Source organism: Varanus komodoensis, unplaced genomic scaffold (assembly GCF_004798865.1).
Source record: "Varanus komodoensis strain SLA01 unplaced genomic scaffold, ASM479886v1 scaffold1, whole genome shotgun sequence".
Taxonomy (NCBI): Eukaryota; Metazoa; Chordata; class Lepidosauria; order Squamata; family Varanidae; genus Varanus; species Varanus komodoensis.
The window spans coordinates 25,509,304-25,535,793 of NW_025335268.1; the positions used below are offsets into that span (position 1 = coordinate 25,509,304).

General features: G+C 38.7%; 1 protein-coding gene across 4 annotated transcripts; it reads right to left on the bottom strand.

Annotated features, from left to right (window-relative positions):
* Positions 1-25,551, bottom strand: TBCE (tubulin folding cofactor E). 4 transcript variants are annotated; one of them, XM_044420057.1, is made up of 17 exons: positions 25,366-25,551; positions 24,104-24,240; positions 23,775-23,859; positions 22,348-22,539; positions 18,595-18,683; positions 16,286-16,385; positions 14,739-14,841; positions 11,983-12,059; positions 9,719-9,811; positions 8,801-8,865; positions 7,471-7,535; positions 4,749-4,901; positions 3,314-3,467; positions 2,887-2,955; positions 2,339-2,398; positions 513-604; positions 1-274 (listed from the first exon to the last, which is right to left on the bottom strand). In XM_044420057.1, exons 2-17 carry the CDS (start codon positions 24,201-24,203, stop codon positions 182-184), a joined length of 1,590 nt encoding a protein of 529 aa, XP_044275992.1. In that variant the 5' UTR covers positions 24,204-24,240; positions 25,366-25,551; the 3' UTR covers positions 1-181. The 4 variants fall into 4 exon arrangements, with proteins under 4 accessions (XP_044275992.1, XP_044275984.1, XP_044275976.1 ...); XM_044420049.1 differs by having other exon boundaries at positions 25,361-25,550; XM_044420041.1 differs by having other exon boundaries at positions 25,252-25,548.
* Between the last annotated feature and the right edge of the window lie 939 nt (positions 25,552-26,490).

Genomic DNA, 26,490 nt, shown 5'->3' on the forward strand with positions numbered 1-26,490 from the left:
TGTTTTAAGAAGATTATTTATTAACAAAGGTGCAGGATCTAGCAGCTTGTCTAGTAAATTGCTTTCCTTTTTTATATCAAGGGTCTTCCACACAAGTTACAAATCAGCATATAGACTTAATTGTAGAGGCTCTGCTAAGTGGCATAAAACTACTCTCCAAATGATTCGCTAAGGGCAGCTGTTACCATCGTACCAGAATGGAGTCTTCATTTTCAATTGAGTAGAATTGCAAGGGCTTTAAGTTATTGTCCAGTTCAAATTCTTTGCCTTTCATCTAAGATAAGAAAAGATTCATGTAGACATTAGACTTGTATACCTTTTTAAAAAGACTAAAAATTATAATCAAGCCACTATTACTCAAAGGAAGATGAGCAATGCCCCAAATAATGGTACAACTGCTTTTTTTTAAGGAATCAATTCACTCAATAGTGTTAGAGCGCAGTGTTGACTTTAGCAGTGTGGCAAGTTGTATTCTGAATTCATGTACTGTTCCATTACTGAACTTGACTTACTTTAGAACTCTCATAGGATAGTTTCAGTTCTGAACCTGGGATTTTAAGTAGCCGATACAGCAATCCTTTGACTTTTTGAATAGTCATAGAATCTGCAAACAGAGAGAGGGAGAGAGAGAACAAACTGTTTGGCTATGATTTGTTACCATTTGATGCATTTTTATCACAGCAACTTAAGTTCTAGTAAACACTGATAATAGATTTGTTTGAGTCTGTTCTGTGCAGCTCTGAGGAAACAATGACTAGCACCACCTCAATCTGATATTAGAGTAGTTAAAAACTATAAACCAAATTGGTAATTTTCCAGTTTATGTATAAAACACAGTGACTGACCTAAGTGACCTTCAGGACTTAGTTTGTGGCATTTGCCCTTTTGTACTTTCTCATCAGGAGCAAAGCCCTTTCCCCGGAGAAAATGAATGTTATTCTAGGACTTCATATTATGAAGTCCCCAAAACTGTGTATGCCACTTAGTTCCAGATTACCACTAGCTTTATGCACTTGAATTATAAACCAATACATATGAATATGAAGGTGTATTTTTGTAGTAAGATTTGAAGGAGTTAGTTAGTTTTTAAAAATCTCTATTCTAAATTTGGACAATACAAGCTCCTGGTAATTTCTCCCCTACTTCATTTAAAGCTTTATCTGAAGGCACAGCAATAGTGAGTTATTCCTCTATTGTCACAAAATGTACTTAGAAAAATATTTTTCTATTAACTTTTTTGAAAAAGCTGTATCATTTTATGCAACTTGTGATAAATGTGATTTTTATTTTAGAATAAATACTTTTCAAAATACAATGTTCAAATGGCTTAAGACTTTCCAATTATGTAGATCATATATAGCAGTAACACAAATTATAAAGCAGAAGAAATAGTGCTTTTCACCAGAAACTGCATGGAAAATGCTGGGCCTTACATCCATCGAATAAATGTAACATTCATCACAGATGAACAACACTCAAGGTCAGTTTTGCCTGAATTTGTAAATTACTAACTGGCATATGTGACTGATGGGACCAGGAATGGAGTTGGGGGTTAGTAGCTTCTTTCTGCACTTGTCAAAAAGAATGCTTAAGCTGGGAGAAGTAGAGATTGATTCCCTAAATGTCCCTCTCTGTTATGTGTGTGAGGACTGCCTCATCAAGCTCCATTAACAGAAGCATATTTCTCAATTAAAGTAACATATCTGCAAAAATCCTTTTTGTTTTATTTTCAAATGCATATGCCACTCAATAGCCCGACAGGATTCTCTAAGCAACTAACAATATCAATATACAGCTGAAACTTTCTGCTTGAAATCTTCTGTACATGCAGGATTTCTTTTTACTGTGCAACCATTTAGTTATATTAGCCTCACTTGAAGTTTGAAATGGAACAGCTCAGACCCAAGTTTGCAAATTAAGTGAGAACTAGGCCTTTGGCAAGAGCTTAATATAAAGACTCATCTTGGCAAGCACTTCAGATGCCTGTTTATGAACAAGTGGTGTTAGCATTTTCTATACAAAAAGTCAACATAAATACAGATCAAAATTAATTACTCATCTATAATTTTATTTAGTTTTATTCCAAGATTTCCAATTAAGCACATAGTATTTTAAAGCACTGAATGCTGAGTGATTGATTTTTCTTGCTCTGTGTCAAAACAACACTCTTTAAAGACATGCCAATATCTGAATAGAAACAGACATTTATTGACTAAAAACACCAAGACAAGAAAAACTGCTGCCTCAAAAACTTAACCCATTTTACTACAGAAAATGTGAATGTTATACAACAATTTAGACATGCAGAAATATATGTAATTTTGATTCCTATGCTTACCTGGTAGCTTCTTCTCTATGGGCTTCTGTTCAGGTTTATCAGGACACTTAAATGTCAACGCTTAAGAGGGAAAAAGCAGAAGTGAGAAGCAGACAGAATGCCAACTGGGACTAAAGGGCCAACCCACAGTGAGCCAGAATGTCTGTTGCTGTGCACTGCATAGCTTATAGTAGGTTGTTGTGGCATGCAAATGCAAGCAATATATAATAATTGGTGGCAAGTGAAAAAGCTTTTGAGTATTTCTACTCAACTCCCAACACAGAAAACCAAAATTTAAGGGAATGGCTTAAAGATGTTTCCTTAACAAATGTGTGTTTACTAACAAGTTACACTACGTGGGATATCTTTAAAAATTAAATTCTAGAGTAGCTGGGAACTAAGGAAACAAGTCACCAATAGTATATGGTCTATTAGGATGTACAGAAAATCACATCTTGGGTTAATCTTGGAAACTTCATCTGCCCCAAGTACAAACATTTACATAATATTTCACTGTATTCGTCTACAAAAATTGTATCTAGATCAATAAGTACAATTTTATATCTTACTCAGCAGCTGATTTTTTAGGGAGAAAGGCTGTTCTTTTTTCAGCTCTCCATCTTCGGGTGCACCATATTCTGTTAGGGAGCGGAAAAGGTAAGTAATTTATTTATTGGATCAATGTCCTAATTTCTCATACTGGCAAATAAGGGGAGGGCAGGCACTCCTATATAGTTTAACTTTTTGACATTCCCTGCAGGCATATCCATAGATAGTTGCATACAGACTACAAATAATATAAAGGGTTTCAATTGGCTACTTGATAAGACTTAAGGAAACAGTTAGCTTTGGTTGTTTGGGAAGCTAGCTGAAACCTACCAGATAATTAACATTTCCCTTTTCCAATTAATCTGTGAAACACAAGCAAATAGGTGGAAACAAGAAAAATACTAGGAGTGGGAAAACAGACCTTCCTTCTTTTACTGCTATACTCACTCTCACATAACAACTGGAATCTGGGGTGGGCAGCAAGGAATTCCTCACTTGGATGGTTTTTGTTTGGATCCTGATTACCACCAGCCTTTAACCAGTCAAGTCCATATTTCTTTCTATAATCAAGTTCTGCTCCCTTTCTTTCTTCTGGAAAGATCTGTGACAAAACAAGAATGTATTGCTCTGGTGAATATCATCAGAGTAGCCAAATGAATTTATGTAAAGCCAAATGGGTATGAAGATTTTTACATCATGTTGATCTTGATCAGAAAATGTTTGTGCTTATGGCATTTCTGGTTTTCATCTAAGCAACCGGGAATGGTTCAGTCCATTTCCATCAGGAGTTTTACATTAGCAAAAATATATGATATAAAACAGCTTTATCTCCATTACGAATGATTCATAGTCCTGGCTTCCTCTTTGATGTCTTCTTTTGTTCTCACCAGTTCTTAGGTTTACAAATGGCTCTTCTGCTTGCTCTGCAATAACAGATGAGTATCCACATTCCTTTAATTATAGAAACCCACAGTTTAGCCATATCCTGTCTGGAACATCAGGATATTGAAGTAGCAACACTGGTGCATGTTTATAACCTGGGATTCAAATGAGCCATGCAACCAGTTTCACACCTGCCTAAGTAGGTTTTGGATTCATATTTCTCAAAGAACACCCCCCGTCAACAACATTGCAAACTTTCTTTGAAGCTGAAGGGTCTTTCAAAGCAGTTTGGAATATGGCTCAGAAGAAGAAAAAAAGGCAAAATTGCATAGACACATTCAAAACCTTGACTTCTTTTAAAATAGTTCTTTGAATCCCAGAGATGGTTTCTGTGTATTAGTTGGCCTTCTCACAGAAACAAAACAACGTCAAGCTAACTTTCATCTGAGGTATCTTTGAACACTACTTGTTTATCATGGGAAGCCATCTTATCATCTTACATTCTTATTTTAAGTCCCATTTCTAAGCATCAACAGTATAAAGTCTAGGATGAGGTATAACAATTGCCAATCCTATTTGCTGTTTTCAACAGGATGGTTTATGGGCTACTTTACCCACTTTAATCAAAGTTTGATAGCCACACAAATCAGAAATGCATGGAGTAGTGGCATGACTGGACTAGAACTGCAACAAAGTTGTATGCTTTCAGTAAGCAGCACTTGCTTCACTGCCACACTGGTGCAGGCACCCTGTCAAAAAGTACACATAGCTTTGGGGACAGGTTGCCAGCATCCAAGACTGTGATCCAAGTTGACAAGTACTCGGCAGCACTGTTAAAAAACATAACCTTACTCTTTATGGCTGTTCTTTGGGATCACGTTTTAGTTGATCAGGAAAACTCACTGAAGTCTTCTGCACCATGTTATTGTGGTCTAAAAGTTTCAGAAAACATTGCCCTTCATGTCTTCCTTAGTGTTACTGACTGAAAAAAATTACATACCTCAGACTTGTTCAAAAACTTTAGCTGGCCTATTTTAGCGATAATAAGCTGTTTCACAGTCTCTCTGTTCTCCTCTGTATCCATCACAGGGTTGTTCCGACAATCCAATGACTGAAGCCTTTGCAGTTTATCAAGTTCATTAAAAACTGACCACTGAAACAAGGAAATGGAAAAACATGGTACTGAACAACCAAAATTGGAAAGAAAACAAAACAACTTTCCCACTGTACTGCTGGGGAGGGAAACCTGCTGACCTAATCTGGTCAACAAAGGCTTGACTCCCTTGGAGGCCTACACCTGGAAGCTTGGGGGCGGGGGAGGGCTTGGCAAAAGGCTGGTAATCCCTGTTATCACTGGAAAGAGAAAGCAGGCAGAATCTTCCTCATCACCAAGGCCCATTATCAATTATTACTGATAACAGTGATAAGAGTTGTTGAACACCAACACCGCCCCCTCCCCTCCAGCCAGGCAAAGCATTTGATTAACTGTACTGAATTTGTGGAAAGGTGAATTATGGAACTCCCTGCAACAAGGAAACTGCTGTGGCAACGAAGTTAGCCATTTCCAAATAGCAGTTAGATAGCAAAATAGCATATCTGGAATTGCCAACAGATTATTCCAAACTCTGTTTCCATCTGCCACCATTTTGTGATTGGAAGGAATCATTCATTTTCAGGTCAAGCAGGCCCTGGGGGCAGAAGGTTTGAGAATGTCTGTACTACATTAAGTAGTAGCTAATGTACTAATGCATGGGATTAGCATAGCATTACTGAAAAAACCTATATACAATAAAAGCTGAAATCTTGGAAGATTTGGAAGATAACCCTGAGTCATGTTCATACCAGATGGCCACCCCTAATTCTGGACAACTGGATACCAAATTGACTGTGCTAGAAAAATCACTCAGAAGATGCAACGGTGACCATGTCAACTACTTGAAAAAGCTATGCCACATAGGCCTTCTAAGCAAATGGCCTAACCCAACATGATATAGTTCTCGTCCTGCAATTTCAATTGATTGTAAGTTTAAAAGACGACGGTTGTAACACCTTATAGAACTGGAGTTGACAGAAGTAGTGCAACTGGCACCAGTATACTCCTGGGTGATCTTCCTTGGTTTCCCTTGAGGACTTTCCCCCCTCTCCAGTTACTCAAAACAAAAACAGCAGCTGGCACTGCTTCTTGGCAAGCCGGGGGCGGGGGGTCCGTTTGCTGCCATAATTTCTCATGAATGCCTGTACGCCACATCTGGGGCTCAGAGATGCTCTTTGGAAATGATACCCGGTGACTGCAGATGGGTGCTTCCGCTACCAGTGCATCCAGCCACCGAGAAGAAGAGACTCCCGTTTTTGCGGCCCCATTCCCCTGTCCTGCTCCAACCACAGCCCCTTTTGTTTGTGATCTGTTACTTTTTCCCTAGAGCCCCATTATGCAGCCAGTGATTGTACAGTCATGACATCTGTGTATATTTTCCTATCCAAAAAGGCTATCATTTACTAGATGGGTTTAAAAAAAGGATAGCTTGTCAAAAGTAAATGCACACACACAGAGGGTAGAATGTACATCTCCCAGCGTACCTAGAGACTCAGGGAAGGGTGAAGATGGAGGGTGCTGTTAATTGTCAGGGCAATAGTAAAACACGAAAAGACTGCACTGTTAATGGGGAGATAAACTTGTTACCAGCTATTGTGTGTGTAAAGTAACCCACATGAAGCCCCGCCTTGTCAATGTCCATGGATGTTGCTGCTACACTTTAACAGAGTATAATGCCAATGGGCGGCTTTTAAACAAGTTTAATAAATAATAATTTACTGGGACATTTGCCAGGTAAGGCTCCGGATTTCAGGCACCTGCACCTCCCCCTTACTATCAAAACTGTGCCCCTCTCCCTGCAGCTAAATAGTAACAAACTAGTGGGGGCTGGTTGCTCCAAAGTGCTGCTTGGTCACTAGTGGCAACACAGTTGACAGTGCAAAGAGTGACAAGGGCGGTTTGCTTTTATACTCTGCATTACACTCACTGCCTCCAGCAACTCACAACCCATGGCTTGTTGCCCAAAAGCAAGCCACCTTGTAGGAAGTACTCTGGATCCAGATGACACAAGAACCCACTGTGGCTAGCTAGCCAGGATGGCTTGCTTCTCATGGAGACCCTGCAGCCTTACTCTGCTTTCTGTGAAAAAGGTTTCTGTTAGAACAGAAATCAGTGGGTTCAAATTAGGTTTTTTTTAATGAAATGGGGCTAAGACTCCACCTCTGCCTTGTACTCAAGTTGTATGGGTAGATTAGTTATCCATTACAGCTGCCTATTTCTCCCACCATCATCACAACCACACTTTGTACCCTGTCATTTTTTCCTCTTGTGAGAAACCCAAAGTGGTTCACATAATGCCATTTTATCCCTCCAAACAACCCTGTGAAGTAAGTTAGGCTGAGAATGAGTGACTGGCCCAGTTACCTAGTGAGCTTCAGGGACGAGTGGGGACTAGAACCTGGATTTCCAAAGTTCCCAAGTCCAACACTCTAACCATTGCACCAGTTCTCAGTGGATTAGTACCAAGGAACATTTTTCAAATTGCCAAGTGGGTCCAAAAAGTTTAGTGATACAAAGTTTATAAATAAAACAAATATGTTTACAAATTTATAAATCTATAAAGTTTATAGATACAAGAGTATCCACATTCTATTAACAATCCCACACGTGGCACTGATATTTTACTTACTTCTGCAATTCTATTGCCATTTAATACAAGATGTGTTATGGAAGGAAACATTTTAGTCTTGCAGCCTACAAAAAGAATAAACTGATGAGACATTAAAGAATTAAAATGCAAAGAATTAGCCCCCCCCCCGACTTTTCCTCTGATGTCTCCAATAGATGCATATTATTGCATTTAAGCAAAAGCAATGATTTTATAATTTATGGAGATATGATTGATCAACCAGGAGGAATCAATCATTGGCACAAACTAAAAGATGAAGGAAAAAATACAGACTTGCTTCCCTACTACCAATTAGTTTCAAGATTAAAAAGGAAATTCAAACAGGAAAAGGCATTATAACAGACCTGACAGAATTTGAAAAGTTGATTACACAGCAAAAAGTACACCTGTTAGGATGGCTTTCTAAGCAATTACTCTAATAAGTTACTGAAACTTAAGAAATTAAAATATGGTAAGTTGGATGCAAACATTTGTGGAAGAAATATCTTTCCATCAATGAGAAACTTTCTGGAAGAAGAATATAAAATTCACAGCTAGCCAAGCATTAAGATGAAATTGGTAGAAGTAGTTTTCTTGTTGGTATATTACACCAAAAGATATTGAGATAAGAAATATAATGGAAAGTGCTGGAAATGTAAAGAAGTGGGCAGGTTTTTTACCATATATGGTGGACATGTAATAAAGTTTTAAAATCTTGGAAAGAAATAAATGCAGAAATATAGAAAATTTTGAAAATTTACTTTCCTATGTATATTAAGAATGTGAGTATTGTACCGGAAACATGGGCAAGGAATATGGTAGAGTTATTTAAATAAATGATAACAGCAGCATGAGTTATAATTGCATTAAAAATGGAACACAGAAGACTACCCAACTGAAGAAAAATAAACTTGCTGAATATGCAGTAATGGCAAAACTAGTTACATAATTTAATTTAATAAAGAATCTAATTATAAACAGAAATCTTATATACCATTTACTTATTAATGGAGCTTGTAAAATATAATTAGTCATAATTCCAGTACAAATGCTTGGTTGTTATTTAAAATGATTTTTAAAGGAATGAAAAATAAGTTAGCATTATATATTATAAATTAGAAAAATTGTTGTATGAGTTTTATTTACTAATTAATTCAACTGAGTGTAAAGAGATAACAATTATGGAGTTTTTGAGAAATTTTCTTGATACTACATTTGTGTAAACCCCCTTTGTGTAAGACCCCTTGGTATTCTTTCTCTTTTTTTACATTCTACTTTTCAATGAAAATAACAATAAAAAAATTAAAAAAGAATTAAAATAGAAAAATGTAGCATCACTCAATTTACATACCAAATCCTGCATCAGGAAAACATATAGAAGAAATTCCATTGTTTAAAAGTATTAGCCTTTCTAACCTGAAATTTAAGAGTCAGAGTACAGCTGTTAAAATATGAGATACAATTTAGGTTTCATATGCAGCACCTTGTGCTAAATCATCAGTGCAAGCATTATGATCTAGTGAATCAAAGCACAGTGCAACACAATTCTAATAAGCAAAACTCTTCTATGCAAAGACACAATGTACAGCACCCTTTGCCCCACCCTCCAAAGAAAAAAGTAAGGGAAGTCAAGAAATGACTTGAACCTGCAGATAGTATCAAATACACTTCCTGACCAAAGAAAAGAGTATCTGAAAAAGAACTTTAGCAAAAAGTGCTTCAAGCCCGTATGTGCAAACCCCATTTTGGCTGGCATGAGAGGAATACAATATGTAAGTTGTAACAAATATTTAATGGAGTTTGTGCCTTGTATAATTTCTAGTTTGCCTTTATTGACTTTTTATACACAGTACACACTATCTTACTTGAACTTTCGTAACATTATTTACAAAAAAAGAAAAGAGAAAATTATTAACAATTGCAAACTAGCAGCTCATTCCATTGAACTTATTCCAATGTAAGAGCAGAAATGCAGCATTACATATTAAAGGTCCGCAAAATGGGAAGTGCCACTGATCGAAGTTTTATAGTAGAGCTCTACACCAGTTCTTTGAAGTACTGATTGAAACCGCTTTGCAGAAAGCAACTTACTGCATCTTTATGTAGACCTGGTACACAGCATGCCATGCTTCCATGGCCAAGGATATGGTTGCAGATTTGTGTACTACCCACCTCTCAGCCATTCTTTAGCATAAATTCTCCTTGCTGCCTTTACTATGCTGTGTTACATGGGCAAGAATATTAGCAGTACAACTGTATACTTGAATACCTGGGAAGATCTGCAATCAGATGAAGTTGACTTTCATCTAGATGGTTGTATGAAAGATCTAACCATTTCAGGTTTTGCAGAACATCAACAGGTCTGGTGTATAAGGGGAGAAATGCTGTATTTAAGACCATTTTTTTTAAAAAAAGGGTTAAAAAGTATTATAAATGCTTCACAATAAAAACCTAAAAAGGAAATGTTTATCCCTTAGCTATACTCTAACATAAACTACTGTCTCATTCATTGATTTTCTGATCATCATGTTTCAGCACCTTGTATTATGTGGACGTTGTAGTTGCTGCACAGTACAGCTTAATGATCACAGACCACAATCTTCATTCATTTGTGCTTGATAAAGAACTGAAACACCACCTAATCTTACTAGCTCTTGAAGGCAGAATGAAATACTCTGTGACTCACTTGGTTTGCTCATAACACTAACCCATGGTTTATTTAACTCAGTGTTGACCTATTTTGGGTTTTTCTGGCAGACCACTAAACCAAATTTGGTTTCTTTTTCTAATCCTTGGGCTGTTTTCCTCACTCCTCCTTTGCTTGCTCCCTGCCAGTAACCGAAATGCCGTTATGATACTGGCAAGAGCAACTGGATTTGTTTTTAACTACTGTTGCCTGCTGCCACTGCACCCAGCCAAAACCATCCTTGAACCAATCACAGTTTTGGGTTAGGGCAATTTCTATCCCAGCCAATCTAACTCAGCTGTTTTTGTTGCAATGCTTTTTTTTTTTACAAAGAGGTTGAGTTGACAACCTAGACCACCTACTGAGAACATATAGCTACAGACTAAAGACCAACAGATGGCCACTGGCACAGTTTTCCAGCAATACATTTGCCAGTTTTGTTGTTGCTGCCCAACAATTCAGAATGGAATCAGGCGTTTCCAAAGGTGCTTGCTCTTTCCCATAGTTGTAAGAATGAGAATTCTGGATGCCTCACACAAGCACAGAGCAGCAGGAAGTGTGCTAGTCTATCCTACATGACTGAAGAATGTAATGTAGCACAGGACTCAAGACTGGGTGCTGTTTCCACTGCCCAAGAAAACTAGCTTCCTGCAACAGGGAAACAAGTGAAAAATGTAAAGTGCTAGATGATGCTTTGTAAAATGCACCTTACCAGCCAATAGACTCATGATTATTACTGTCTTTAGGTCAGTCCCTTTGTCTTTCTTCCAGCTGATGTGCTGAGATTTGGATTCTTATTAATGTCAAATTTTAAAAGTGTATTTTTCTTAGCTAGCAATTCTAATAAATATTATTTTATTAAAAATAGTTTTACATGTCTTTAGTTAAAAGTACAGTGTGTGTGTGTGTGTGTGAGAGAGAGAGAGAGAGAGAGAGAGAGAGAGCGCGCGCACGCGCGCGCACGCTTCCTCATCTCAGCTTCCCCTCTTTTTAATATGCCATAACAACTCTAGGACAAAATAAATATATCATCCCATGAACAAAAATGTCACACTTTGCATTGGAAAGGTAAAGGTTAAATATTGAACACAGTTTTTGCTTGATGAACCTGTAACTGCAGTTTTTAAACATATGCTCTCTTCCTTTTGTCCTCTTAAGTGTTTTGCTATTCCTTTGTGCAGTGATGATTATAGGTTATTGATCCAATGTGATAATGTTTGGCTACTCAACTGCTTGTTTTTTAATCAAACAAGCAATAAAGTGGTTCCAGACGTACTGCCAAAAGGGCCATGAAGTATGAATGAATGCTCTAAAGCTTCAACCCTGAGTACTCCTTTTCCACTTGTCCCCTACTCCTCAGTGGCAAGTTCTGCTTTTGACACGTGTTGGGGACAGACCTGTTTACCTCAAGCCAGACTGGTTTGCCAAAGGGTTGGTCATGACCACCAAGCCAACAGTTGTTGTCACAGCTGAACTACCACTTTATTATGAAACAGCCTTTTACTGGCTAACTAAGCAGTCACAGCATTTTTTAAAAGTAGGGAAGTTTCACTTACTTGCACTGCTATTTACATGGACAAAACAAGAGTCATACAAAAATATTATCTACTGTTGATGCATTTTTGTTTATTGGATATGCTTTTATTTGCTAACTTCTAATCTTTGTTAAGCACTCTTTTTAAGGGAAAGGTGGGGTACAAATTTTGTGTGTGCATGGGCCTATCTAATGTTCACACTTGAACATATTGGCATCTTGCATAATTGTCAACATGACATGATAACTAAAACAACACAGGATGTTCAACCAACCATTACAAAATACTGGCTAGTGCATTTGCAACTCATACCTTTCTAAAAGAGAAATATCATTAGAAGCAAGAGATAGTTCTTCAAGAGCTGGCCATCCTGCAGCACACAAAAGAACCTAATAGGAAAACAACATTTAATACACCAGTTGCAAATCTTATACCTGGATAGCACACATGAAAGCAAAACAGCAGCATTACCAATTCCATGAACACTCAGAGCTAATCCAGATCTTAGCTGAAGGACTGGGGAAGTTCCTCCCCAACCTCAATGTCTTGTCTGCAAGTTGCCTGCTACTGTCCAGTAGAGCAATCTGGCCAAGTACAGGGTTTAACCTTCCATTTTCTTCTTTCATGCAAGAAAATGGTCAATGTTTAATCTTCTCCACTGTAAATGGATGGCTTAATTGTAAGGCTGCTATACTGAATTTTATTTACATAGATTTGCTATCAGTTGCTATTAAAATTATTAATTTTTGTATGTCTCCCAGAGGATGAAGGATATTGGATGACTGATAAGTATTATCAATTAAAAATTATTCTATCTCAGCTTCCCCGCTTTTTTTTTTTTTTGCACAGCAAAGAGCCTTTCACTGGTACTCATAGTGTAACAGTCTCTCAACAGAAATTAAATTTCCTTCAAAGCTTAATTATAAGCTACAAAACCTACATTTGTGTTTAATTTGCTGTGTGCCGCCCAGAGAGTTACTATTATGTAAATGTGCTAGCTGTATTTCAAATTTGAGATTCTTAAACCTTCATATTGCCAAGGCAAGTACCAGTGTAAAGACCTAAGATTTCTTCAACAGACAATAATTGGTTATCTTGAGATAAATGCAGACACAGTGGGTCTGACAGAGGCAGGCCTTTGTACCCCCTCCTCCTCCCACCAGCCCTGTTCAAGGGCTAGAGGTCTCCACCTGATCTCTGGAGATTCCCCACTTAGTCTTCCATGCTATAGCTCAAGGCACAGAAGAGGAGCTGCTTCAGAGAGTGGGGCATCTGCTAGGGGTAGGGAAGTCAGCTTCTGCTAGTTGCATATGCATCAATTCATTATCTTGCTTAAGCCAACAGTCTAACCAATACTTCAAGGATATCTGTTTTAATGTGTAAATATTAAAATTTAAATATAAAATATTTTAAAGAACAGTCATCTTGGTCCTAAACAAATTTATTGACATATTATTAACATCACTGGAACTTACTTTCAAATAAAATAAAGTAAGTTCAGCATTCCAAGCTTGGAAGCCACAAGATGTTTTTCCCTGCAAGTTCCACCATCCCTGTCCATTGGCCTTGCTGCCCAGGGGCTGATGAGAATTGTACTTCTAAACATCTGGAGGGCACCAGGTTGAGGAAGACTAGCTTAGGTTCTTACAAAAATCCATTTAACATAAGCCAATGTTAAAATAGCATAAAAGAAACCACTTAAGTAAACACATAACATTTGTAAGTGGAATAAATACAATTTTAAAATAATCAGTTTAACTGAAGAATGTATAAGCATTACATTTAGAATCACAGCTGGATAAGAAATGCCTTAAATATATATTATAATTTGAATCTAGCAATCCAAATTACTCTATAATCCTGGTTGCACATAAACTATACATTAGTAACTCATCATGAGCTATGCTTCCTGTGTACTTACTTTTCCCACTTTACATCAGGCTTTGTAAACAACCCAGGAACACCCCTTGTAGTTGTAATTGGATAAAGTAAGTGTAATATAATGCAAATTCGGCACTCTGGGCTTTTTAGGGTTACGTCAAACAGTGTTTTAAGTTACCATGGTTTCTTGTTTAGGTTTAAATCACCCAGATTTCTGATTCAACCCACATACAGTGCCAAGGCATTCCTAGGTAGTTTATGAGGTTGGATGTCAAATGGAAGTGCTGGGAGTACAGAATGCAGCATGCCCAATCATGCTGCACCCTGGTATTTCATGGATTAGATAAATCATGAACTACCCTTATGTGCAAGCCAGATGAGTGAGTCACAGATCATGTACACACAATCACTTTGGCCCACCATGACTTGGTGTTGTGTGCTGACCAGCCTTATGAATATTCAAGTTACAGTAGGTGGTACATGACTGACTTATCCTGTCATGTGAACCTGGTGCATGTGGCCTATATGAGTGTTAAACCTTAAAATAGCACCTAGGTTTTTAAACTCTCGCATAAGCCCTCTTCCTCAGGTTCACATGATACAAGTTACGGCATCTGCCTGCCATGTCTTGAATATTCAAAAGGGGGCAGTGCAACCCACTGTGGAAGTTGGCTATGGCGATCATGTGAACAAACTCATAATCTTAAGATGATTTCATGTAGATCCCATTTATGTTATGAAAATGACTTGGTCTACCAAACTGAAATAAGTCATGGTGACTTAATTTAATGTCTGACATTTGCTCGGCATCACTTCTCTAATCACCTGCCCTGATGCAGCTTGACGTATAGCCCAAATCTAAGCAGTTTGGCTTGTTTTAGGGGATCAACCTTCAAATAACCAATAGCCTGTTCTAGGATTTTTTTTTTTAATTGCCTGATCATGTGAACAAGGAAGCTGATGATCTTGTACTAGTAGCCTTCCTCATGGTATGCTATGGTACTACAACTAATTCATTTTAATAGTCTTCTCCCATTGATTTTGCCTGGGCAAAGTATTAACGAAGGTGATCTGATGTCAATATGGAGATGGTATGGCTGTTTTAAGCAATTTTAATTGAGAACTGGGGAAAAGATTATATGATCAACATATAACTGCAAGCTATTCAAGAAATGAAAGTGAATTACCTCAGCCCATGTCACTCTTGTTCGATTGAGCGCTAGTACCCTCAGTTTGCAAAACGCTGTTGAAGCAGGCAGTGGAGTAGATGGAAATCTCATTTTGTTGTCACTATGCCAAGAACAGAAAAGCAGTTCTCATTTTAATTAATGGAACCGATTCTGCTTAACAATCTGCGATTCCCCAAAGACTTCTGCATCCCTTCTGTTACATTTTTGTAAATTATTTCTTGTTTATATTAATATAAATATATTAACCTTGAATGAAAGTAATCAGGTGTGTTTTGAGCACATTTGCGCAAATGTTGTATTTCAGAAAAAAGATTAAGCCAAAGTATTTTTATGCATGGTCAAAGATTTCCAGCCACAACAAACTGACAAACTTGCAAGTAATACTTAGTGGTAAGGTACTACCTTAGAATTTAAAGCCTTGAATTAAAAACCAAACCTCAGAAAGTATCTATTATTGTATCTTCTAATGTTTCCATTTTTAATTAATGAGAAGTTATAAGGAATTCCAAATTGACTAAAACTTTGTCACATTCACACAGATGAGAGCAGTTTATTTCATCCTTCATTATTATGTTTCAACGATCCTTATTAGCCAATGCTCTCTGGGCTTAATCCTTTCCCTTGTGATGGCCTCCTGATTTAACACTCCTGCCCATGTTTTCCCCAGTCCACCAAGTCAAAGCAAGACTGGCATGTCTTGTGTTTGTTTCAATTTAGGTGCAGAAAAACAGCACAGGGAAAAGGTTTAAAAAACAAAAAACAACCCCTTCCTCTACCACTACTGCTTTCAAGAGCTCCCTGTTGTGACTTAATGAAAAACAGAAACACTGGGAGATCTAATAATATATTTTTTAATGTACTGCATTAGACATCCCTTGTTTAGAATCTTAGGTGCACAGACCTAATATTTTCTAGTAACAGTGAAGCCACAGCAACAGCCCAACTTCTGTATTCCACCCATATGAACGTTTTCATGTTGGTTCCACATTACTGTCAACATGGATTTGATAACTATAGTTAGTCTTAAGGTATGTAACTCTTTATATAGCAGCATTAGAAAACTTTTAAAGGACCCTGCTTCCTGTGCAGCTGTAACACTTAGCTTAAAAAATCATCTGCATATTGTTTTCCAATATGAGAATCATAATTTAAAGAACCAATATTTGAAAACCATGTTATTGTACCTGAGAATCAGATGTGAAAAGTACTCTGGACATAGCAGAGCCTATATGCAAGTCCCTATTAACAAAAATAGCATTACTTTTCTTGGCTTTTAAAAGTATCTGAGGAAAGAGGTAAAGATAGGCTCGCATCCCACAAATAGGAAAGCACTTTCTGTTCTCAGAATAGCTTGAGGAAGGAAATAGGGAAGGAAAGTTTGCAGATTTCCCTGGCATCATCTTGCAGTATCCAAGGGTCCCCACACACCCTGATACAGCTTTTCAAGGGGCATGGGCGATGGGGAGGAATGGGCAGAGATCTGGAAACATCCGCTGAGCACAACTCAAGACCCAACTAAAATGTTATAAAATATTTGTAAATACCTGAGATTAAGAGTTTCTAGTTTTTCAAGTTGGCAAGCAATAGCTACTACCTCTTTCCAAGATGACAAAAGATTTTTTGATAGATCTATTCGTGTGATGTCTGAGTATTTCGGTTAGGAAAAATATATCCAAATTTTATAACCCGAGTCCAAAAAGTAGCAACCTGCACATGATTATCTGCATTAAATGTATCATTTCCAGGCATAAATACTAAGTTATGACTTTCTTGTCCATAACAAAAACATAGAATTTAAATGTAATTTTATGTCTCTGTGCACACTCTTTAATTCTAATATTTGTGAGCTTCAATATAAACATTAATTCTATCAACATTCATTCCCTTATTGATGGCACATCTTTTTATTTCCATAGCCAAATGCAATTCTAGCACCATGAACAAACAGATAGATTTCTCAAGCTCATTTTTTTTACATACCCAAACAAGTAGTAAACAGAATCTAAGTCAGTTATACTCTTTTCCAATAGCTCAGGGGCATTTTGCCCTTGCAGCCTGATTGAGTGTCTGCTGGGGTTATGAGAACTGCACACATGCACTCACTAACATACTTCTCTCTCCCTCCCTCCCTCCCTCCCTCCCTCCCTCCCTCCCTCTCTCTCTCTCTCTCTCTCTCTCTCTCACACACACACACACACACACACACACACACATTAAGCCCAACATTTAAGAGGCTTGGTACCTTCTTTGATCAAATAAATGCAACATAAAAGCCTCTTCCTGCCAAAGCTCCTCAGTAACTGATGTACGCAAGCACACTGCTTCTAGTAAAGCACACAGCCAGCAAGGCTAGTAGCCACTGATAGCATCCTCCTCCATGCCTTTGTCCAATTTCCTCTTAAAGACAACCAAATTGGTGGCCATCACCAGTTCCCATGGCAGCAAACTCCACAGTTTAACTGTGTGTTGTGTGAAAAAATACTTCCTGCCACCACATTCTCCATCCCCACATATTATTTTGAATTCTGTATCATGTTTCCTCTTACTATTTTTTCCTTAGCTAAACAGTCCTAGTTATTGTAGCCACTCCTCTAAGGAAGTTGCTCCAATCCCTTGATCATTTTTGCTGCCCTTCACTATACTTTGTCCCTGAACGTTCACTTCTTAAAGCACACAGCCATCCAAAAATCTTGGCTCCTAGCTTTTCTCCCCCTTCTAATCCACTCTCTTGTGGAAGGAACCTGATATCCCACACTCTAACTTTGAACTTGTGGGGGGTGGGGCAGAAAAATGGAGACATGCTCTAAAAAAAAGATCTATGGTTACTGGAGTCCTCTTCTCAGAGCATCCTAGGAAGCAGTTGGGAGCCTTCAAGACCAGCATCCTTGGATGTTCAGGACACATTGGAGGAAGAAGGCTTTTATAGCAGGAAACATACATCCTGCTCCTCAAGCGTTCTAGTTCTTCCTCCTGGCTACTTTCTGGGGATCTGGGGTTTAAATAAATTTATTTAACAAATTTAAATATTGCAATGAAATCCATTAAACTATTAAATACATTAATGCTGGGAACAATAGATGGCAAAAGAAAAAGGGGATGGCAGAGGATGAGGTGGCTAGACAGAGTCACTGAAGCAGTTGGTGTGAGCTTAAATGGACTCTGGGGGATGGTGGAGGACAGGAAGGCCTGGAGGAATGTTGTCCATGGGGTCGCAATGGGTCAGACACGACTTCGTGACTAACAACATCATCATTAAATGCATGGGACAAAATCAGCAAGAATCTTGTCCCTTTCACTTCTCCTTCGTCCTCCATCATTCAGTGTAGTTTCTTTTATGAGTAGCCATACTGAATAGCCATTTCAGCTGCTGAAATGAGAAAGCTGGTAAGTTGTGTGGGCTTAGGTTGCAATACTTGTTTAGAGGTGAGTCACCTGTGTTCCTAGTCACATGCAAACCCTTGTAGTCAGAACCACAGGTTCATACATGATGCTAAGCATTTGTTTACTTAATCTGCTGTCAGCTAGTCTATTCAGGGTTTTCTAAATGATGATCAAACAAACCAGGGTTTGTTTTCTTAATCACTGAGTTTTTTGTTTCTCTCCTCCTTTAGCTGCTCCCTCACTGTACCCAAATTCTTTTGTGGCACTATGCATTCCCTTTCTGGATTGTTCATGGTTACTAAACCAAGGCTTGTTAGCAGAACTTGATTCCTACATCAAAACAACCTGGAATTCAAAACCTTTGCCATGGGTTAATATTGTGGCTAGGGCTCTCATGATAAGCTTCTACATTTAAAAGTACTTGTAAGAACTAACAACATATAATTTAGCAGGATTTTTAAAAAAAGGATACTGGGGCATGTTCTTCTGATTTCTCCATCTTGACCTGCAAGACTTACTGCACATTCATCTACTGAGATATCACTCAAAGTATTCAGCTGCCTACAAGAAAAGTATCTCATTAGGATACAACATGCAAAAGCAAAAGGGACATGCAAATCTAACAGACATTTTAAAAATTAATGAAATAGTATAATTATTCTTGAGAATAGTATGTCTAAAAGGTCTTTTAAAGAAGTATAATTATGCTTTGATTACTGGGATCATATAAAGAGAAGCCATTGAAAATAGCACAAAATAATAGAGAAGTCCGGATATTGTAGAAGATCAAACTAATGCAAAATAATCAAAGCAGGAAAGAGTGTAAAATTAGCCAGAAAGCAATAATGGCTAGTCAAAGTCACCCAGTTGGCTCCATGGCTGAATGGGAACTAGAATTCAGATCTCCTGAGTCCCAGTCCCATGTTCTTAACCACTACATCACACTGGCTCTCATAATACTAATAAGCTACCAATTGTGAAAGAAATTAATATACAATTCTGGGCTAACAGGCACAGAAAAATCTTGATTGCAATACGTAAGTGGCCAGGAGACAGAAGCCTTATGATTAATAATCAGACCCCGCATATCATCAGAGAGAACTGTTCTGACCAGCACATCTCTGGGAAGCCAGTGTGTGTCTAGAACCTAAGTGAAGCTGAATAGTGGGACTTTCAGAACAGACACTAGAATCACTTCTACATATAGCATTTTTTCCAATTTTCCATTACAAATAAGACAAAAGAAATTCTGCAGTCTATTTCAGTGGCTGTTTTGGGGTTCTTTGTGAGTTGTTTCTCCTCCAGCCTGTAATGCCAGAGAGTTTGGATAATGCAAAAAGCTGTGTTGGGCAAATTGTGCCTGCATGCATCATGGCTTAAACAAGCCACCATGGCTTCTTTAACCCAGAGTGATTATGTGAAACAGTTCATTTAGTGATAATGGTCCACCACCTTTAAGTTGGTTTGGACAATGCTTACTTATGAAATGAATCATGTGTTGCTCCACATGTATTTGCAAGTTTCTGTCCATCTTTTTTGCTGCTGAAACTAAAGCAGGGATGAAGCACAGATAAAGGGATCCAGAGCAAGGCTGGCTGCCTTGCATCTCTGCTATTATCTCAGATACAAAATAACGGGGATGAGGAACAGTGGGAACAACCTGCATGGGAAACTGCAGTCATTTCCCCTGGGCAGGCAAATCTCCACACCCACTGCCTTCCACCCTTATAGCCATCACTAATTTTGGAAATTACATTGGAAATAACAGTGAGTTTTCTGCAGAGATAAGGCCTGTGAAGGAATACTGATAGAAGGTGGGGCCTGGAGCCAAGGACCCAGCTTCTAGAAGCACCACAAAAGGCTGTATGCACTGGGGGGAATCCCTACTATAATAGAACCTATTTGGATGATCATATAATTTGGGCCATATGCTGAAAAACTAGTATGTAATATATTCTCACATACATTTTATACTGTAAGAGTAATATGTATAATCTTTTTCTTAGGTGCTAATTTACCCCATATATCAATTATATTGTATCAATAGTTTTAATTTTGTGAAGTATATTTTAACACCCTGCCAAGAAATTCCCCTGTAATTCTGCAGAAAGGCATACCATGATTTGGTAGCATCACTGAAGAAAGCCCTTTTTAGTACTAGACAAATGGGCTTCATGTAGGCTTTTCTGCAGATCATAATAATTGGACTTTACCCTGGACTTTTTATGACTTTAAAGATTAAACCAACACCTTGAATAGAGCCCACCGAAACGAGCAAACACTGTAAATCTCTCAACAATTATGTAATAGGGCCTTGATTCTGTGTACCAGTCAGCAGCCTGCTGCTAGATTTTGCAGGAACTGACATCTTTTCAAGTATATTCTGTAAGGCACATTGCTATAATCTAAGCATGGTATTACCAATGCATGGCTAAATTTTGACAAATCACACCAAATAAGGAAAAGTTGCAATTTGCACACAAATCATAACTGTGCAAACATATTCTTTGCAACTGGCTACAACCTGAAGATCCAGGGATGTGTAGAATAAGTACTAACAAGCCATAGATCTATTTTTTTTCCCAGGGGGCTGAGTACAACCCCTTCCAGAACAGGTTGAAACCTAATCCCCAAGGATCAGCAAAACAAAACAAAACAAAGCAGCGATAACAATTCAATTAATAATAAAATTAAAATCATAATTAAAGCATAGCATAAAAACAAATACATTAAAAACATAATAGAAGAAATATGGGTCCACTTCAGCAGTACCATCCACACACATCTGAAGCTACAATGCCATCACCTTCTCCATCATCATGATCAAGAATGGTAGATTTGAACCTGGCTTAATGATTAGGTCAATCTACTAAGACAAAGGAGGTCATATTAGTCCAACTTTTGAGCAAAAGGAAATAAAGAGGGAGTAAAAAGCCATTAATCCTCTCCCTTAACCATCGCTTCAGTCTCATCTTGGCTGATTTACTTGGACAAGGGTGCGAAAATAGGTGGCAGCCCTCACTGTTCCAGTCATCCTTTCCATATCTGAGACTACAAGATGGAAATAATCTCAAACTGGGAAAGCAGTTTACAAAGTTCGATCAATCTGACTTGCCCCAATTTTGACTTCCAAATCAAGACAGATCTGAGCAATTTTACCCGCAAAAAGAACAGTTAGCCACTGACTGCTCAGACTTCTTTTCAGAAAAACACTGTGCAAGATGAAAATAGTACTGTTAGTCTATTCTGCGGGAATATGATGGTGGCAGAGAAGTAAGCTTTCACTACCACATACAGGGGCCTGGGCCCACCATTCCACTTTCCTGAAAAGAAGTGATCAGACGTAAGCCACTGCCTCTAGAGGGGAGATGACACAGCATGCGACATCTCTAGGAAAACAGGAAACCTTAAAGCAAAAGGACAAAAGCCTAGCATTAAAACTTTCCCTCCCAATCCACTCCTCTAAGACAAAGAAAAAATTCTTCAAAAACAAACCACTAATTGAGGTCTTCTGACCAGAGATCTGCTGAGAAGCTGTCTGCTGCTAAAGGAACTGGGTCAGTTTGGGAGAAGTAATGACTCCTTATGAGCTGATCCTGCCCAAGGTCAAGAGGCAGCAGATTTCCTAAAATAAAGAACTGGCTCACCCCATTACTTCTAGTGAAAGAGAAATTTTGAAGATATTGCATTCTAGAGGTTAAAAAAGGACATAACAACCATGCCTGATTAAACCAAGGGTCCATCTAGTCCAGCATTCTGTTCACACAGCAGCCAACCCATAGCCTGTAGAAATTCTGCAAGCAGGATCCTGAGTGTAACAGCACTCTTCTACTCTCTCATGTTTGCTAGCAACTGATAGGGGCAAATTTGAGAAATAAGAAGAAAGAAACAGGGCACAAGATTCGCACTTAGGCAGGGGCTGCAGAGGTGAAAAATGAATTCACGTTTTCATTTAAAATGATCAGCCAGATCTGGAGACTGCATGATTTTGTCATGATATTAAACTTCTGTGCAAATTTACTGAGGAGCAAACTACACTGAACTCAGTGCAACTTCTGAGCTTCAGCTGAACCGATTTCCTTCCAAATATGCAAAAGACTTACTGTTTGGCAACTGCATATACTTTTTTAAAGTGGAGTATACATGGACAACAATAAATGTGAGTAGAGCACCAAAACATATTCAAGGTTCTGAAGTCATTCATTTGCAAAGGAAGCATACTTGCTTTTGTTTCTCTTTAACGGAATTGAATCCAACAGTTTCCACAGCCTTCTTTCTAAAAACTAACAATGTTTCTGTTCCATGTTCAACATCTTGATCATCTTCATTTGCTCCATACTTCTCCTTGACAGCAGAAAGAAAATCTACTCCAAAATGTGCTTTGTTTGGACGGATAAAGGACCCACCTGTGGAGTGCCTACAAAGAGGATACAGCTAATAAGTGAATCCTTTAACTTAGAAACTTTTTGGGAGAGGGTTCTTTTTGAGATTTTCTATTACATTTTTGTATCTAAGTTATGCAAGCCACTTTAAGTTTCTGGTGGAAAGATGAGCTAAACTATAATCATTAAGTATATTGTTGTAGCGTGTTGTGCTTCACATAGTTCCTCAATAATACACACAACAGCCCACGAAGTATCAGTATTATCATCTCCACACTACAGGCTGAGAGTGCACAAGGATTTGTATACAGGTCTGTGAAGGTCAAGGCAAGATCTAAACAGGATTAAGTAGATAAAATGGGTGGAAACTACAGGAAGTCATAGTGACTCTCCCAATTTCCCAAAAGAAATAAGCTGTGCTTATGAGGAAATACAGATGTTTAGCTAGTGGACTCTTTTATAGAATTTGAATTAAGTACCCACTTCCCACCCTTTACAAGTGAAACCAGGAGTGAGTTGGTAGTTGTGGTCCTTACGCTTTCCTTTGGGATGGGAGCTAACGATGTCTTTTGCAGACAGTGGTGGTGGCAGTAGCAGTGGAAGTTAGCTCATGTTTTCTCCTGCTCTTGTTTTTCCTAGAACTGTGCAATACCATATGAATTACTCTTGTTCAGCAGCAATGAGACATTAGATCAGATTGAGACACATCACTTAAAGCATGGGAGCACAACATTTTTGGCCTTGGGGGCTGCTACCTCTGGTGTCAGCTAAGGGACTGAGTGTGTATATATTGCTGGTATTTAGCAACCCTTTTATCCCTGAATCTGAGGGACAGTGGCTGCTGGAAGGTAGTACACATGAAAGTGTCTCCCATCCTGCATGGGCCACCACAAAATCACTGACTCTCTGCTACTACTAATGGTGGGAAAGCAGCAATTCTAGAAAGTGACTGCTGCAGTTGGAACAGGTTTTGTCCTCTTCCAGAGATAATAAACCCAATCCTAGGACAGTGCATTTCATTCCACTGTTCAACTGAGCTGCTGATGAGTGTGTGAGATTCTACCAGCTACACAGTTGTTGTAGCTCTGTCTTAAGAACAGCACACCTGAATTATAAAACCAATAAATAAAGTTGCCATATAAACATGACACCAAGATTCAAAGTTAAATTATAGCTTATTACAAGTTCATTTTTTCCTAATTCCTTCTCTTCTCCCTACCCATCTTCATCTAATTGCTCAAAAATACTGTGTATTTCAAGATTAACTCACCTACATTTGAAATATTGTATTCCTTCATGACTTCCATTATGTTTTCCTCTTTGAGGGTTATCCCATTCCACTCCAAGCCAAATTCCTAAGGCAATTAAAGTCACTGTTTTACAAATGCAAGATTCAAAATGGAAAAAATTCTGCTTGTATCATTTTATACATTTTATATGAAGCAAAACAAGTGCCATAAGTCACTGGGCTTGCAACTCCTTTCAAAGTCATGCACAGGGACCCTCAGGAAACAATGCAAAATTAATTTCATGCTTTGTTGAATGGCAAGTCAAAGAAAGTAGGAATGGTATGTGATGACATGAAAATATTCTTTCTACCTGTAGTAGGAGGAACACTGCCGACATAGAGAACTGTTCCAACATCTCCATTGCAAAGGATTCTTCTACCAACTGCATCAAGAGGAATGTTGTTAGTCATCAAGAGAAACAGAACTTCAAGGCACTTCTTTAAAGATCTAGGGAATGAAAATAGGGTTTTGATAAGTTACTATATCAGCATGTTTAATAGTCAAACCCAATCTCTGTTAAATTGCTAAATTTTCCATCCTGTTTTTCCTAGAGTTCAAAACGCTGCTCCCCTCCCCCACATGTGTGAGGGAATGAATGAGAATGTTTGTCTATTTTTGCTAATGGCTCTGCCTACCATCAAAGCTGCCCTGCTCTTTATCTCCCCAGCCATCACTGACCAAGCAGCCATAGCTTTGGGAGGCAATTCCCCAACTTTATCTGCTAGACACTGCAATATTACTAATTATGACATTTGTATTACAGTTAAGTACATAAAAGATTAGACAAATGGATACTGCCCAAGCATTCTGGACTACAATTTCTACAATCTCTGATCACTATGCTGGTGAGGGCTGCTGGGATCTGTAGCCAAAACATTGGAGGGCATCAGTTCATCTATCCTTCCTATACTGCAATTATGCAATTCATTAATAACTGTGTGCAGCAGCAGTGTGTGTGTGTGTGGGGGGGGGGAGGTGTTAGATCAATGATCCATAACAGAAAAAGGTACTCAATAATGGGATTCTGAGCATATAGCTATTTTCATGTATTTAATTTCCATATACTGCCCCATTCCCATAGGCTCTGAGCAATTTACAGGTTATGGATACAAACAAACCCTCTAACACTCTTCTGCAACCTAGGGCCCCTGCTGCACTGGATTGCAACTTTCATAATTCCTAGTCAGCACAGCCAGCCTGGAATGACAAGAATTATAATCCAACATTATCTACGGGATGGGCAAGATCCACGTAGAACACGGATGGGTAGAAGGTAGAGCCCCAGATGTTTTCGACCTCAACTTCCAGAAGCCCTTGTCTGCACGGCCAATAGTCAGGAACGCTGGGAGCTAAGTCCAAAACATTTGAAGATCTATTTTCTGCCCACTGCAGGCCTGAGGACAGCAGCCACTCCTCAGTGCAAAAACCGACCCTCCCCGCCCGCGCACTCGCACTCGCCTTTGCCAGGCTAAGGGAGGATACGCGAAGTCAGGCAGGCAAGTGCTCCGGCAAGGAAGAGACGGAAAGGGACCCTCCTTAAGCATAAATTTGAAGGGCTCTGATCTACCGTGCCTCGACTTCTTCACCGGTCTAATCCAAGCCCTCTCAGCCGTCCCTTGGCCCGTCTCAGCGAAGAAGCCGCGTCTAAAGTCACCACCGCCCGCCACTTAAGACGCCCCTTCGCCGGCCTGAGCGACAAATGCGCCACCGGATCCTCTTGGCGCAGGCGCGAGTTCCTCCTACAGCCGTTCTACAGCGCTCGTCCACTTCATTTTCTCCTTCGCCTCGCGATGCATCTTGGGAACTGTAGTACAGTTGAGGAAAAATACCTTTACAGGCTGCGACGGATGGGCTGGGGCTTGCTAGCTTTCTGTATGGAAATAGTGTTAGAACTGTATTCGTTTTTAGCAGATTTGCATAATTTAAGTCTAAAATGTAGGCTTTTAAGTATTCAAATCTCCTAGCGGCTTTCCTTACCGCTATTATGGCTACAACTTAAGAACTAGTTTAAGTATATCCGAGGTTTTTTCGATCCACACTTAAAAAGACGTATTTTGCACAGTTGAACGCATTAGCTGTGTTACTAAAACATTTTGGAAGCCAGAAGCAAAATGAAAGACTAAAGATTGCTAAATTAACAGATTCTACACAGCATATGAAAACTCAGAAGTTAGTTAATTTGCTGCATGATGATCAATAAAAGGAGCTGAGAGACCGCTTGATTTTTACTGTGAAAAATAAAGGTACTACAACCTGATAGGATTGTCTACACGCAGAATGTTTTCCTATTTATTGAAGTGCACACTTATCTAGGCGTCAAAAAAAATTTGGCGTTCCACTTCCAATCTCAGGGAAAAAACCTCTAAATTCTGAATTTAGAGAATTCCTCTCTCCACTTTTGCAGCCAGCATGGTCCCTTCTGGTGTTGGCTGTGGCTCCAGGCTTGCAAGTGCAACTTTGAAGCCTCAGCCCCCTCCACCTGCCCTCTTCCTTACAATCAGAGGTAAAACACTTAGATGCCCTATTTTTGGAAGGTCAGAGGAGTGTGGAGGCAATCCTTGTTTCTGCACTCCTCTAGCATTCCATTAGATGCTCATAATTCTCTAAGGACAGTTGCAGTCACGTTTGATGGTGCTGCCTCACATTTTATTTATGTTCAAATGCTTTTTGCCATTTCCAAACTTATTCTATTTGCAT